At 49.8% G+C, this 13810-nt stretch overlaps 1 protein-coding gene across 1 annotated transcript in view; it reads left to right on the top strand.

The window, feature by feature from the left end:
• Positions 1-282: 282 nt before the first annotated feature.
• Positions 283-13810, top strand: part of FGD1 (FYVE, RhoGEF and PH domain containing 1) — a 104300-nt gene continuing 90772 nt past the window's right edge. Inside the window, exon 1 of the mRNA XM_060253116.1 lies at positions 283-440. Within this exon, the coding sequence (XP_060109099.1) occupies positions 311-440 (130 nt within the window). The 5' untranslated portion in view covers positions 283-310. The remainder of the gene's footprint in view (positions 441-13810) is intronic.

Here is a 13810-nt window from a genome sequence, read left to right on the forward strand (position 1 = left end):
GCTTGATGGGAAGAGACTTGGGAGCAGCAGATCTTGTCTGCAAAAAGCAAAAGGAGAGAGAGAGAGAAATCAATTCCCGGGCCCAGACTGTTTGCAAGCCCTCCCCCCTCCTCTCTCACTGGATCTCTCTCTCTCTGGTGGGCTTGAGCTGCCTTCCAAGCCACGCGTCTTGAAGTAGGGGGCGCCACCGACTTGATGGGGACTCCAAGCGGCCGGGGCGTTGGGGGGCGCGCCCGGAGAGATCTGGGGGGAGACTGAGCCTGGGGGGGTGGGCTGGGGCGGGGGGGGGAGATTGGTGGACGCCGCAGCCATGCAAAGGGCCAGCGTCTTGGGCTTGCCCAGCCCGGAACCCGGCGGATCTTACTCGCAGCAATTCAAAGCCATGAGGTTCTCCTATCACATCGAGGGGGGGCCGGCGGTGGCGCCCCAGATCCGAGCTGGTAAGTGCGATGCATGCGCCGGGGGGTGGGGAAGACGGAGTGGGGGTTGGTTTCTGGAATTGCATCGGAGGGTGGGGGGGGGGGAGGAAAGAGGTGGAATTTGCTTTGGGCATCTCACTTCCAGCCGGGGAAGCGGAGTGCAATGGTCACAGCCGGGGGGGGGGGCTCATACCGTGCAAATCCAGATGCTACCCAGGACTGGATTTCTCTTCTTGGGAGTGCTGTCCAGTGGTTAGAGCAGCGGTGTTGCAAAGCCAGGGTTGCTGGGGGAGAGGAATATGGGGCGTCTGCGTGCATTTGGGGAGGGGGCGCGCAACCAGCTGTGGATACGTTCCCCATCCACCCCCCAGTTGCTTTGGAGCGGCTTCCTTCAGCAAAGAGGGTTTTTTTTTTCTCTGCCACCTTTTTGTTGTTGTTGTTGGGCAAACGTTCTGCCTAAAAAACCCCGACCAGACAGGGACGGCGAGGCGCCCGGCCAGGCGTCTGCCCCAAAGCGCTTACAGTGGTCTGGCCGCTTTGCTGCTCGCTCTGCCATTTTTGATTCTTTTGCTTTGCACTTCCCCGAAACCTGCGAACGGGATTGAGGGAAAAGGCGGATTTGGGAACAAAGAGGGATGCGGTGAAATCTTGGAAGAGGAGGAGGTGCCGTGGGGGTGGGGAGACCACCAGCTTCTTGGCCTGTACGCCACGCACACCCCCAGACACCACCCCAGCATCTTGTCTAGCATTGATGGGCACCCCAGAAGGAAACTTGGCATATTTTTTTGCTTTGTAGATATGAGCATTGATGGGCACCCCAAAAAGAAACCTGGCAATATTTTTTGCTTTGCAGCTTTGAGATATTCCACTTTCCTTTGCCGTGGTCTCTATACTTGCCTGTTCCCTGTGCCTTCCCTTTCTTGGCCATTGTAGTTCTGATTGCTTCTTGCTTTCTTTGGAAAAGACTTCCCTTGCTTTGTCTCCATAAACGGCGCCCGTGGGACTCATTGCCACTTGCCCTCAGCTCGGATTGGAAGGGATTGTTCTCTCCAGAGAAGGGATTGTGCAGCGGAGCCCTGAAAATCCAGGCTACGGGTTGGGCCTGTTCCACAAAACGCATGCTGTGTTAAGATCCCAGAGTGAGATGTGTCTGGATTGGGGGGCAGGGAAGCTGTAGGTGTTGGCCTCTGCCCACTGTGAAAAAAAGAAATCTCCCCAGGGGTGCGGCCACATTTGAGTCACTCTTACAAGTTGGGTATTCTTAGAAGCAGAAACTCATTTGCATATTATGCCACACACCCCAACATCACCCTTGTTTCACACAGGGCTTTTTTGGTAGAAAAAGCCAAGCATTTGCTCATTTGCTTATTAGGCCACACCCCCTGACATCACCATTGTTTCACACAGGGCTTTTTTGGGTGGAAAAAGCCCAGCAGAAACTCATTAGCATATTAGGCCGCACCCCCTGACATCACCATTGTCTCACACAGGCTTCTTTGGGTAGAAAAAGCCCAACCGGAACTCATTTGCATATTAGGCCGCACACCCCTGACATCACCATTGTTTCACACAGGGCTTTTTTGGATAGAAAAAGCCCAGCAGGAACTCATTTGCATATTAGGCCGCACACCCCTGACATCACCATTGTTTCACACAGGCCCTTTTTGTAGAAAAAGCCCAGCAGGAACTTATTGGCATCTTGGGCCACACCCCCTGACATCACCATTGTTTCACACAGGCCCTTTTTGTAAAAAAGCCCAGCAGGAACTGATTTGCATGTTAGGCCACACCCTCTGATGCCAAGCCAGCCGGAACTGCATTCCTGTGCATTCCTGCTCAGAAAAACGCCCTGCTTATAAGCCTTTGTGAGAAAAGCGAGGGTAAGGAATGACTGGAAAAGCAAAGCAAAAAAGAACAAACCAAAGAGAATGTAAGGAAAAACCTTCCTTTACATTCTCTTTTTTCATTATTATTAAACTTTTAAAAAATGATATATAGGTGCAGTCAAATATTCATCTTAACCCTTTGAATCCCTCCTCTCCCCCAGACAAAAGCCTATAATAAGACATCTATACCATTATCCTAGGATCAGAACTGGGGTGTGGGGGGGGCGCCTCTTCCCAGCCCTGTGACATTGGAAACAGGCCACGCCAACCTCTGGGCATCTGGCCTGGCACTTCGCATTGCCATTCGTGCCTGGTGCCTGCATCTCTCTGGGTATCAGAGCACAGTGATGCTGTCTGTTGACTTGACTAAGACCCAGAAAGCTGGATTCTGCCCGTAGAAGTAGGAAGGCCGTGGGCAAGACCATTTCCGCATTTTAGGAGACCCTGGATAGACCGTGTCCAGGGACCCCTCTCTGCCCACCCCCAAACCCTTTCGTGTCTCCTTTCCAATCCCACCCCTCACATGCCTATGCAGGCCTCTTCTGGTCATTCACCCAAAGGGTGATGAACATGTGGAATTCACTGCCACAGGAGGTGGTGGCGGCTACAAGCACAGACGGCTTCAAGAGGGGATTGGATCAACATATGGAGCAGAGGTCCATCAGTGGCTATTAGCCACAGCATATTGTTGGAACTCTCTGTCTGGGGCAGGGATGCCCTGTATTCTTGGTGCTTGGGGGTCACAGTGAGAGGGCTTCTAGCCCCACCAGTGGACCTCCTGATGGCACTTCGTTTTTTTGGCCACTGTGTGGCACAGCGTGTTGGACTGGATGAGCCACTGGCCTGATCCAACACGGCTTCTCTTATGTTCTTATGGCAGTGGGCCCCACCAGAAGCCCGGCCCCTTCCCCAAGCAGCTGGAATGGGGATCCAAAAATGGATACTTTCTCTGGCTCCTTTGTCGTTTCTTGACATGGGGGAGGCAAGCCCTTCTCATCCCCACCCTTTTCCTTTGTTGATTCAGGCAGGGGCAAGCTTTGTCTGGTTGTGTAGCGGAGCCAACACCTGATGCAACAGGGACTCAGGGGGTGCGAAGATGCCTCCTGCTGTCACAGCACGCCAGAGTCTGCCCGGGCACACTGCTCCTGGCTGGTCTCTTTTGGCTTTGCTGTTGCACCGGTAGCAATTTCTGGAGCGCCTTATTGTTCCCGCTGCAGGAGAAGACCTCCCCGTCCTCTCGCTTCCCCCCTCCTCTTCTCTTCCCTCCAAAGCAAGATTCCTCTGCTGGGATACGCTGCTTCCCTCCTTAGGCTGGGCAAAGAACCTAGGAATCTTGGCTGTCAGCCTCTCTCCCCCCGTCTCCCATCTGTAATGTCACAGACCCACCCTCTGTTTCCTTGAGCTAAGAAGGAAGCAGCAGGAAATGGGAAGGCCATGTTGGCATCCCCAGGGAATACTTAGAGAAGCCCAAAGTGGACGGTGACTGTAGGGCAGGGGTGGCCAAACTTGCTTAATGAAAGAGCCAAAATACAAAAAATGTCAGATGTTTGAGAGCCTCGAAGCATTAATGTCAGATGTTTGAGAGCCGCAAGACAAGGGAAGGAAGGAAGGAAGGAAGGAAGGAAGGAAGGAAAGGAGAAGAGAGGTGTAAAGAAAGCAACTTTAATTTTACATGCAATCCCCAAGCTGCTGGTTGGCTTGCCTTAGAGAAGTGATTTAAAGAGACCAGTGCTTTCCCAAGTGAGATACAGACTCAGCACATTTTGATATTTCAACTGTGACAGTCTGATGCCAGTATTAATGAATCCATTATGGGTGAGCCTTTGTAAGTTGCAATGCATGATGTGGATAGAACAGAAAGAACATAGGAAGCTAGAAATAAGAGTATAATTCTTAGGCAAACAGTCGGTTTTAGAAGCTCTTCTCTTAGAAGCTTGCCCTGACTAGAGAAATTGAAACCGCATTCCACGTTTGACCAAAGGTGCTGTGGAGCACAAGCCAGTCGATGAGGCTGTGGGGCTTCAAGAGCCACACAATATATTCAAAAGAGCCACATGTGGCTCCCGAGCCACAGTTTGGCCACCCCTGCTGTAGGGGAAGGGTGGTGACTCCGGATTCGCTTTGCTTCTTCCAAGTCTGCTTGCCAGGCTCTGGGTGTTCCACGCTCCTTTCCTGCCGGCTGGCTAAAGAAACCCAGATGCGCCCAAACGCATGCTTCGGCTGCAACGTGTCTGTTCCTCAAGACCGTGCCTCCCCGATCGTGCAGATCGTGCTTCCATCTTGCAACACGGATTTCTCAGCCGCCAAAGGGAGTCTTTGTGTCTTTTTAAAACGACGGTCGCTTTCGGTAGGAATTGTGCGGTTTGGAACACAAAATGCCTAGTGTGAGAAACGGTGTGAGAACACACAATGCCCTGTTGAAAACCCTGGCTTCTCCAGGAGCTAGAAGAGAGACCGCTCCTTCTTTGCTTCTGAGAGCCAGGCAGGACTTCTGTGTTCTGGGATTCTCTGGGATCTGATAGGTTAAAAGGGAAGGGTGTGGGAGCCGATTCCCTGGAATTAGAGGGGAGAGGTGATGGGATTTAGCCTGAAAGGGAGGGGGTAGAATCCGAGCTGTGTTTGAGGGAGGCAATCAGACGTATTGCGAACTAATATTTAAATATTCCTTCTGCCTGCTTATGGCAGGCCCCTTAGAGAAGGAATCTGAGCTCTTTTGAACCCAGGACTGGCTGTCTGTGTCCAGGGCTTTTTTCGTAGCAGGAACGCCTTTGCATATTAGCAGGGGTGGAATTCTAGCAGGAGCTCCTTTGCATATTAGGCCACACACCCCTGATGTAGCCAATTCTCCAAGAGCTTACAGGGCTCTATTTTGTAAGCTCTTGGAGGATTGGCTACAATATGCAAAGGAGGTGTGGCCCAATATGCAAAGGAGCTCCTGCTAGAATTCCGCCCCTGCATATTAGGCCACACGCCTCTAATACAGGGCTCTTAGTACAGGGCTTATTGTAAGCGCCAGGAGGATTGGCTACACCAGGGAGGTGGGGTCTAATATGCAAAGGAGCTCCTGCTAGAATTCCACCCCTGCATATTAGGCCACACGCCTCTAATGTAGTCAATCCTCCAAGAGCTTACAGGGTTCATAGTACAGGTCTTATTGTAAGCTCCAGGAGGATTGGCTACACCAGGGAGGTGGGGCCTAATATGCAAAGGAGCTCCTACTAGAATTCCACCCCTGCATTTTAGGCCACACGCCTCTAATGTAGCCAATCCTCCAAGAGCTTACAGGGCTCTTAGTACAGGGCTTATTGTAAGCTCCAGGAGGATTGGCTACACCAGGGAGGTGGGGCCTAATATGCAAAGGAGTTCCTGCTACAAAAAAAAGCCCTGTCTGTGTCCCTTGCCCACTTCCAGCTCCGATCTCCCCTCCTCCCGTCTTCCCTCATTACGAAGCCTCGAGGAACGCTACTGGGTTGACATAAAAGGAAAGCCACATCCTGGCTCCAGGGAAAGCCGCAAGGGGACTCTTCTGGGAGGACGGAGCCGGTTTGCAACTGAAAGGCCTCATCCTCCTTCTAACCCTTTCCCTAGGAGATGCATGTGGTCACAGGGGATAAGGAGGATCCAAAGCGAGAGGGGGTGGAAGAGGACTGCCGAAAAGCAGTGTCCAAACAAGAGGCTGATTCCGGATGGGTCGTTGGGGCAGGAGCACAACGGAACAGAGTTCCGGAACCCTCTCAAATTGATTGCGTTCTTTCTTTTTTACCTCCTTCCCCCCAATATTTGTTTCTGGGCTCCATTGTTCAAACCCCCTGGGAGAATTTTGCTGAGCTCTTAAGATCTGACAAACTTCCTAAGATTTTTTCCCCCATGAAAAATGGGAAAATAATCCAAACATATCAGGCAGATGGAAATCTTCCTGAGGCAGTGTAGGAGAAAGTCATTTAAAAAGTATGATGGGAGGAAGTTTTTATTATGACCATTCTAATTCAAGAAGCATTTTAAGGCAGATGCTGAACTGATAGAATTTAGCACACCTTCCGGTGTTGTCGGTGGTGTGTGGCATGCGCAGATGAGTTGTGCTAATGAGCAGCTGCCTCTTTTTCAATGAAATGACCTCTGGGTAGCAGTGCTAGTCTGTTAGCAGCAAAATAAACCAGGGATCCAGTGGTGCCGCGAAGGATCACTGACTCAAAATTTGAGTCCCGTGGCGCCTTTAGACCAACACAGTTTAATTCTGGGTATAATAAGAAGAAGATATTGGATTTATATCCCGCCGTCCACTCCGAAGAGTCTCAGAGCGGCTCACAGTCTCCTTTCCCTTCCTCCCCCACAACAGACACCCTGTGAGGTAGATGAAGATATTGGATTTATATCCCGCCCTCCACTCCGAAGAGTCTCTGAGCGGCTCACAATCTCCTTTCCCTTCTTCCCCCACAACAGACACCCTGTGAGGTGGGTGGGGCTGGAGAGGGCTCTCATAGCAGCTGCCCTTTTAAGGACAACCTCTGCCAGAGCTATGGCTGGCCCAAGGCCATTCCAGCAGCTGCAAGTGGAGGAGTGGGGAATCAAACCCGGTTCTCTCAGATAAGAGTCCGCACACTTCCGGCTGGCTTGGCTTCAAAATCTGGCTTGGCTTGGCACAGTGATTTAAAGAGACAAATGCCTTCTCCAAGCCAGCCAACAGGGCAGTGGGGGCTTTGAGAGCCACACAATATGTGTGCAAGAGCCGCGTGTGGTTCCCAAACCACACTTTGGCCACCCCTGGTGTATACCCAGAATTAAACTTTGTTGGTCTTCAATGTGCCACTGGACTCAAATTTTGTTCTGTTCACTTCAGGCCAACCCAGCTACCCACCTAGAATACATTGTTAGTCTTTCTGGAGCCAGTTGTCATGAGCCCAGACAAGTTGGAGCTGGAAGGGTTAACAGACCTGGAAGAGTTGCCAACCAGTTCTTCAGCTGAACAAACAGCAGTTGGCCCATCAATCACTCTCCAGGTATCAGCTGTTGATGATCAATCTCCTCCAAGTTCTCCTCCTCCCATCTCAAGAGTTTGAAGCAGGCTCCGGAAAGAACTTTCAGAGCAAAGACATGAGGCACGCTGATGCTTCAGATCTCTCAGCCCTGAGTTCTAGCAGAGTCACTGCCACCCAGGGAGCAGGCTGATTGAGACTCCCATATAGCTCCCACCCAGGACTTGGTAACCTTGTGGAAGCAACAAGTCTATTCTCTGGCTTGCAACCACGCTCCTTCCTGATCCTGACCTTTTGGCTTTTGGACATTGACTTCTGATTCCGGTTTGTGATTCTGCATTGGTGACTTGGCTCCTGCTTGACTTCCTGGACTTTGACCTTGGACTGGCTTTGGACTCCTGCCTGCCTGCACCCTCAGAACACGACACCAGTGGACTTCTGATGTAATTGATGGATGTCCAAGCCAGCTTCCTGAAGTCAAAGGAACCGTCTTGGAGATTTGGCGGTAACTGAATTGAGCAGTTCTTTTGGCAGTACTCGTGCTTGTCCTTTGGTCAGGGCAAAGAGATCAAAGCCAAAGGGAGAAGGGAAAAGGACGCTGAGGGTGGCGGCTTCAAAAAACAGATTTTGCTCCTTAAAGCAGAACAGAATTTTGAGTCCAGTGGCCTCTTTTAAGACTAGCAAAGCTTTTATTGAAGACTCAAACTTTGGACTTCTGCTTCAGACCAACACAGCTAGCCACCTGAATAGAACTCCTTAATACTGCTTGCAGTGGATTTTTGTACTCAGTTGTCAGTTGCGTTGACATACGTGTGCATAGGATAGAATCTAAATAAATAAAGACATTTTTATGGCATCAAAGGAGGTGTGGATTAAGTGAAAAAACCAACCAACCAAAGTTAACGTGTTGTTTTTTTTTTGAAGCAACAGCTATATTAAATGTCTCCCCTCCCACCCCTTACTTATTGCAATAATGTGCACAAACCCTAAACACCAGTTGTCTAATCAGGGCCTTTTTTTGTATAAAAATACCAGTAGGAACTCATTTGCATATTAGTCCACACCCACAACATCACCATAGTTTTACACAGGGCCTTTTTGCAGGAACTCATGTACATATTAGGCCAAACCCCCTGACACCAAGCCTCTGGTGGACCTCCTGATGGCACTTGGTTTTTTTGGCCACTGTGTGACACAGAGTGTTGGACTGATTGGGCCATTGGCCTGATCCAACATGGCTTCTCTTATATTCTTAAGCCAGCCAAACTGTGTTCCTGTATGTTCCTGTTAAAAAAAAAAAAAGCCCTGTACCTATCTAAAGGCTAAATTCAAGTCCAGTAATACCTTAGTGACCAGCAAGACATTGAGGGTGCAAGTTCATTGGTCTTTAAAAGTGATGCTGGACTCAAATGTAGCTGTTCTACTGCATAAAAATACGGCAACCCTCTGTAACTAAAGACTCAGGGTAGTTAGTTGTGCTAGTCTCTTGCTGCAAAATAGTAAAGTGTCTGGTAGCACTTTTAAGAGTAACAAATTTTATTGTAGCATAAGCTTTTGAGAAACACAGCTCTCTTCATCAGATGCATCTGAAGAAGAGACCTGTGTTTCTTGAAAGCTTATGCTACAATAAAATTTGTCAGTATATGCATCCTTCCAAATTTCCTGTCAAAGTGTGTGTGCGTGGGGGGGGGAAGGTAATCAACAGTCTTTAGTTAACAAATCTTACGGTAGCGTAAGCTCGGAGAGCTGTGTTTCTTGAAAGCTTACACTACTCTTATCTGGGAGAGCCGGGTTTGATTCCCCACTCCTCCACTTGCAGCTGCTGGAATGGCCTTGGGTCAGCCTTAGCTCTGGCAGAGGTTGTCCTTGAAAGGGCAGCTGCTGTGAGAGCTCTCTCAGCCCCACCCACCTCACAAGGTGCCTGTTGTGGCGGAGGAAGGTAGAAGAGATTGTGAGCCGCTCTGAGACTCTGAGATTCAGGGTGGAGGGCAAAATATAAATCCAATGTCTTCGTTGTCGTCGTCTTCTTTCTTCTTCTATAAAATCTGTTAACTAAAGACTACTTCCCCTCCCCCACTTTAACTGACAGTGAATTCAGAAAGACGTATATTTAATTATTGTCAGGGGTTGGATTGGTTTCTCACTCTTGGCCCATTCAGTCATGCCACCTCCCTTGTGAGGACTATGGAAAATGGGCCTGCTCTTGAGAGAGTGCAGATTGTGATTGGGCTGGAGGGAAGTCCCAGCCTGGTGGCAACTGAAAGAAATTTATATATTGGGGGGGGGAAGCAGGATTTGGAACTGGGACACCTTAGAAGCTGTGAGAGGAGCTTGGGACCAGAGGAGTTGTGGGTCACAATTGAGAGAAACTGGGGCCAAACAGTATCCTGGATGTGGCTTCCCCCCGAGGGCCATTAAAAAAAGGTAAAGATCGTCCCCTGTGCAAGCACCAGTCGTTTTCAACTCTGAGGTGACGTTGCTTTCACAACCTTTTCACGGCAGACTTTCTACGAGGTGGTTTGCCATTGCCTTCCCTAGTCATCTACACTTTCCCCCCAGCAAGCTGGGGACTCATTTGACCGACCTCGGAAGGATAGAAGGCTGAGTCAGCCTGGAGCCGGCTACCTGAACCCAGCTTTTGCTGGGATCGAACTCAGGTCGTGAGCAGAGGGCTCTGACTGCAGTACTGCAGCTTTACCGCTCTGCGCCATGGGGCTCCATTACATTGGCCTATTTGGGCACCTCAGCCCCAGACAATAGACAACCTTTATAGGGTTGCCAAGTCCAATTCAAGAAATATCTGGGGCTTTGGGGGTGGAGCCAGGAGACTTTGAGGGTGGAGCTAGGACCAAGGTTGTGACAAGCATAATTGAACTCGAAAGGGAGTTCTGGCCATCACATTTAAAGAGACCACATGCCTTTTAAATGCCTTCCCTCCATTAGCAATAATGGATGGGGTGCCTTCTTTAGGGGCTCATAGAATTGGACTTCTTCGTCCAATCTTTTTGAAACCTGGAGGGTATTTTGAGGAGAGGCACGGGATGCTATGCTGAAAATTTGGTGCCTCTACCTCAAAGAACAGCCCACAAAGAGCCCCAGATACCCACGGATCAATTCTCCATTATACACTATGGGAATTGGTCTCCATAGGAAATAATGGAATGCCCAGCAGACATTCCCCCCATTTTCTGATGACCCTGAAGCGGGGGGGGGGAGGGCCTCCAAACTGGGGGATTCCCTGTCCCCACCTGGGGATTGTGCAACACGACAAAAGCCACACTGATGAAAGGTTTAGGAAAGAAGCAGCAGCTCCGTGTCCAAATAACCTCTTATATGATGAAATGGATCTCAGTGTCCAATAAAAATATTCCTTCTGTCTTATTTTGGAAAATCGGTTTCATTATTTCATATCAAAAATTCAAATATAAATTACTCTGGATTTGCACAGTATGTGTAATAGGCCTTGACAAAATCAATCCAAAAAGAGCTTACAGGTACAACCGGTCCACAGAAATCCTGTTTCGTATTACTGCTTTATCCAAGCAAATTTCCTATTAAGATGCTTCACTCATCACACTCAAAATAATTTCTCTGTCGTCTTCCCAGCATTTGCTGTCATCTTTCAAGATGAGGCTGTTTTTGTTTGTGGAAATATTCATCATGGTAGGGGTCTGAACTGAGCCCCTGTGCCCCTTAGGATTGTGTCCAAAACTCTAGATGCTCCAGACAAAGAATATCTTATTTTTACTCATGACCAGCTTGTGAGATAGACTCGACAGGTGGAATTCAAGGCCCAAAGGTGACAAGCCCAGCCTACTTTGTTTGGGGTCTCATTTAACCTTCCCTCTGTGTTAAGTAGGATAGAAATATCCTAGAAAATTAAACGTTAGGGACTCTACCCCTGGAAAAATATTATCCCAAGTCTCTTTGTTTTGTGCTCATGGCACATTATACTAACCAGATGGATAGCGACGGCCTCATATAATCTCTGGGGTACAGGGCCGCTTTCTCAAGGATCCAACCTCTGGGTTTCAGGTTTTTGACATCATTAAGGGTGGCAGAGTGGCAGACAAACCAATGCGACCAGTGGAGCACCATCTGTCGTGAGGTTCTCCTGTACAGGCAAAAAGCAGATCCTTGTGTTTTTGGCAAGGTGTTATGTGGGACGGAAGCGGCCTCGTGGCGCAGAGTGGTAAAGCAGCAGTACTGCAGTACTGTGACCTGAACTCTCTGCTCACGACCCAGCGGAAGCTGGGTTCAGGTAGCCGGCCCAAGGTTGACTCAGCCTTCCATCCTTCCGAGGTCGGTAAAAGGAGTCCCCAGCTTGCTGGGGGGAAGCTTAGATGACTGGGGAAGTCAATGGCAAACCACCCCATAAAAAGTCTGCCATGAAAACGTTGTGAAAGCACTGTCACCCCAGAGTCGGAAATGACTGGTGCTTGCACAGGGGACTTTTCCTTTCCTTTTATGTGGGACGACCTCGCTTTGTGATTCGATCCTGTGCCAACGTACTCCCTTTTAAACCCACCGATTTTGAGAGGTTTAGACTGAGTTAACTGGTAATAATAATAATAGTAATAATAATAATAACATTTAATTTATATTCCGCCCTCCCTGCCAAAGCAGGCTCAGGGCGGCTCACAACATAATATAAAATACAAAGATTACACAAGAGAACAACCATTTACAACATTATACAATTTCCTTAAAATTCCCTTAAAACCATCTAATTAAAACAAACAATTTCATGCGATCATACTCGGTGCTACATTTTCAAAAATTTCTGATCTTACTCATTTACAGATTTTCGTAATGACGGTACAGCAGAATCCGCATTAAGAAAAGGTGAGCTGAAAGAGGGTAGTCTTGCAGTCTAGCCTCCAGGTGGGACCTTGGGATCCCCTGGAATTACAGCTACCTACAGAGATCAGTTCCTCGGGAAAAAATAGCTGCTTTTAAGGGAGGACTCTATGGCAGACATGGGGCCCGGGGGCTGAATTAGGCTCTCAGAGGGCTCCTATCAGGCCCCCGAGCAACTGGCTCTTGTCTGCTTCCTTTCCTCCCCCCTTGCTTCCTTCTGCATCTCAGCTTGCTTTTCAAGGCCTGCTCAATTGCACAGGAGCTACAGAGCAAAACCTCAGTTTTCTCCATTGGCTGAGGCTCCTCCACCTCCTGGTCCCTTGGGGAGGGAGGGAAAGAGCCAGCGCTTCCTTTGCCCGGTTCCTCAGATCACATGGGAGAGATACAAAGAAAGCACCTTTAAGACCAATGACTTCTAACGTTTTAAGCGTGTTTTATTCAAGTTTTGAAATCTTTGTGTTTGTCTGCATCCTTTATAAAGTTTGTATCTCTGTTGCCTGGCATCACCTTTTACGGCACACATGTCCTGGCCCGACAAGGTCTCATTTACGTTGAATCTGGCCCTCGTAACAAGTGAGTTTGACATCTCTGCTTGGGAGGGAAGACTCTGTGGCCTTGTCCCCCCCTGAAGTCCCTGTCCTTCCCAGGCTCCATCCCCAAATCTCTAGGAGCTTCCCAACTTAAATCTGGCAGCCCTACCTACCCTGCCATCACTAGGGTTGCCAAGTCCAATTCAAGAAATATCTGGGGTCTTTGGGGGTGGAGCCAGGAGACTTTGGGGGTGGAGCCAGGAGCAAGGTTGTGGCAAGCATCATTGAACTCCAAAGGGAGTTCTGGCCGTCACATTTAAAGGGACGGCACACCTTTTCAATGCCTTCCATCCACTGGAAATAATGGATAGGGTCACCTTCTTTTGGGGATCATAGAATTGGACCTCCTGGTCCATTCCTTTTGAAACGTGGGGGTTATTTTGGGGAGAGGCACTGGATGCTACGCTGAAATTTTGGTGCCTCTACCTCAAGAAACAGCCCCCCCCCCCCAGAGCCCCAGATACCCACAGGTCAATTCTCCATTATGCACTATGGGAATTGCTCTCCATAGGGAATAATGGCGTGCCCAGCAGACAATTCTCCCCCTTTCTGATGACCCTGAAGTGGGGGGGAGGGCCTCCAAATCAGGGGATCCCCTGCTGCCACCTGGGGATTGGAAACCCAAGCCATCACCTGCTGATGTTCCGGGGGGGGGGGGGGGCGGGGCTGGCAGCCCTCAGGATTAGCAGGGAGGCTTTTCAGCGTCACTCTTTCTTCTGCCATCTCTGACGATACTGGGGTGGGGGTGGGGTAGGAAGCCACTCCAACCGGAGGGCACATCTGGGTGATTCCTTCTCTTTCTCCTCCCTTGCAGAGGCGGCTCAGGCTGGCCCCACCATGTTTTTTTCCATCCATCTGGGCGAGAGGAGCTATCTTTAGAAAGGGGCCGGGCTGGGGGGCTGCGGTAGTTCACTGTGTCAGCAACAGCTGCCAGTTTCGGAGCGGGGAGGGGATGGCTGGGCCCGGGATGGGAGACCGTTGGAGGCGAGCTCGCGTGCCAACAACGGCCGGATCCAAGTCTTGCCGCGCCAGCCAGTAAAATCGTTTAGGATGGGGCCGAACCGAACTGTTGTGCCAAAGGC

Source organism: Heteronotia binoei, chromosome 13, assembly GCF_032191835.1.
Source record: "Heteronotia binoei isolate CCM8104 ecotype False Entrance Well chromosome 13, APGP_CSIRO_Hbin_v1, whole genome shotgun sequence".
Taxonomy (NCBI): domain Eukaryota; kingdom Metazoa; phylum Chordata; class Lepidosauria; order Squamata; family Gekkonidae; genus Heteronotia; species Heteronotia binoei.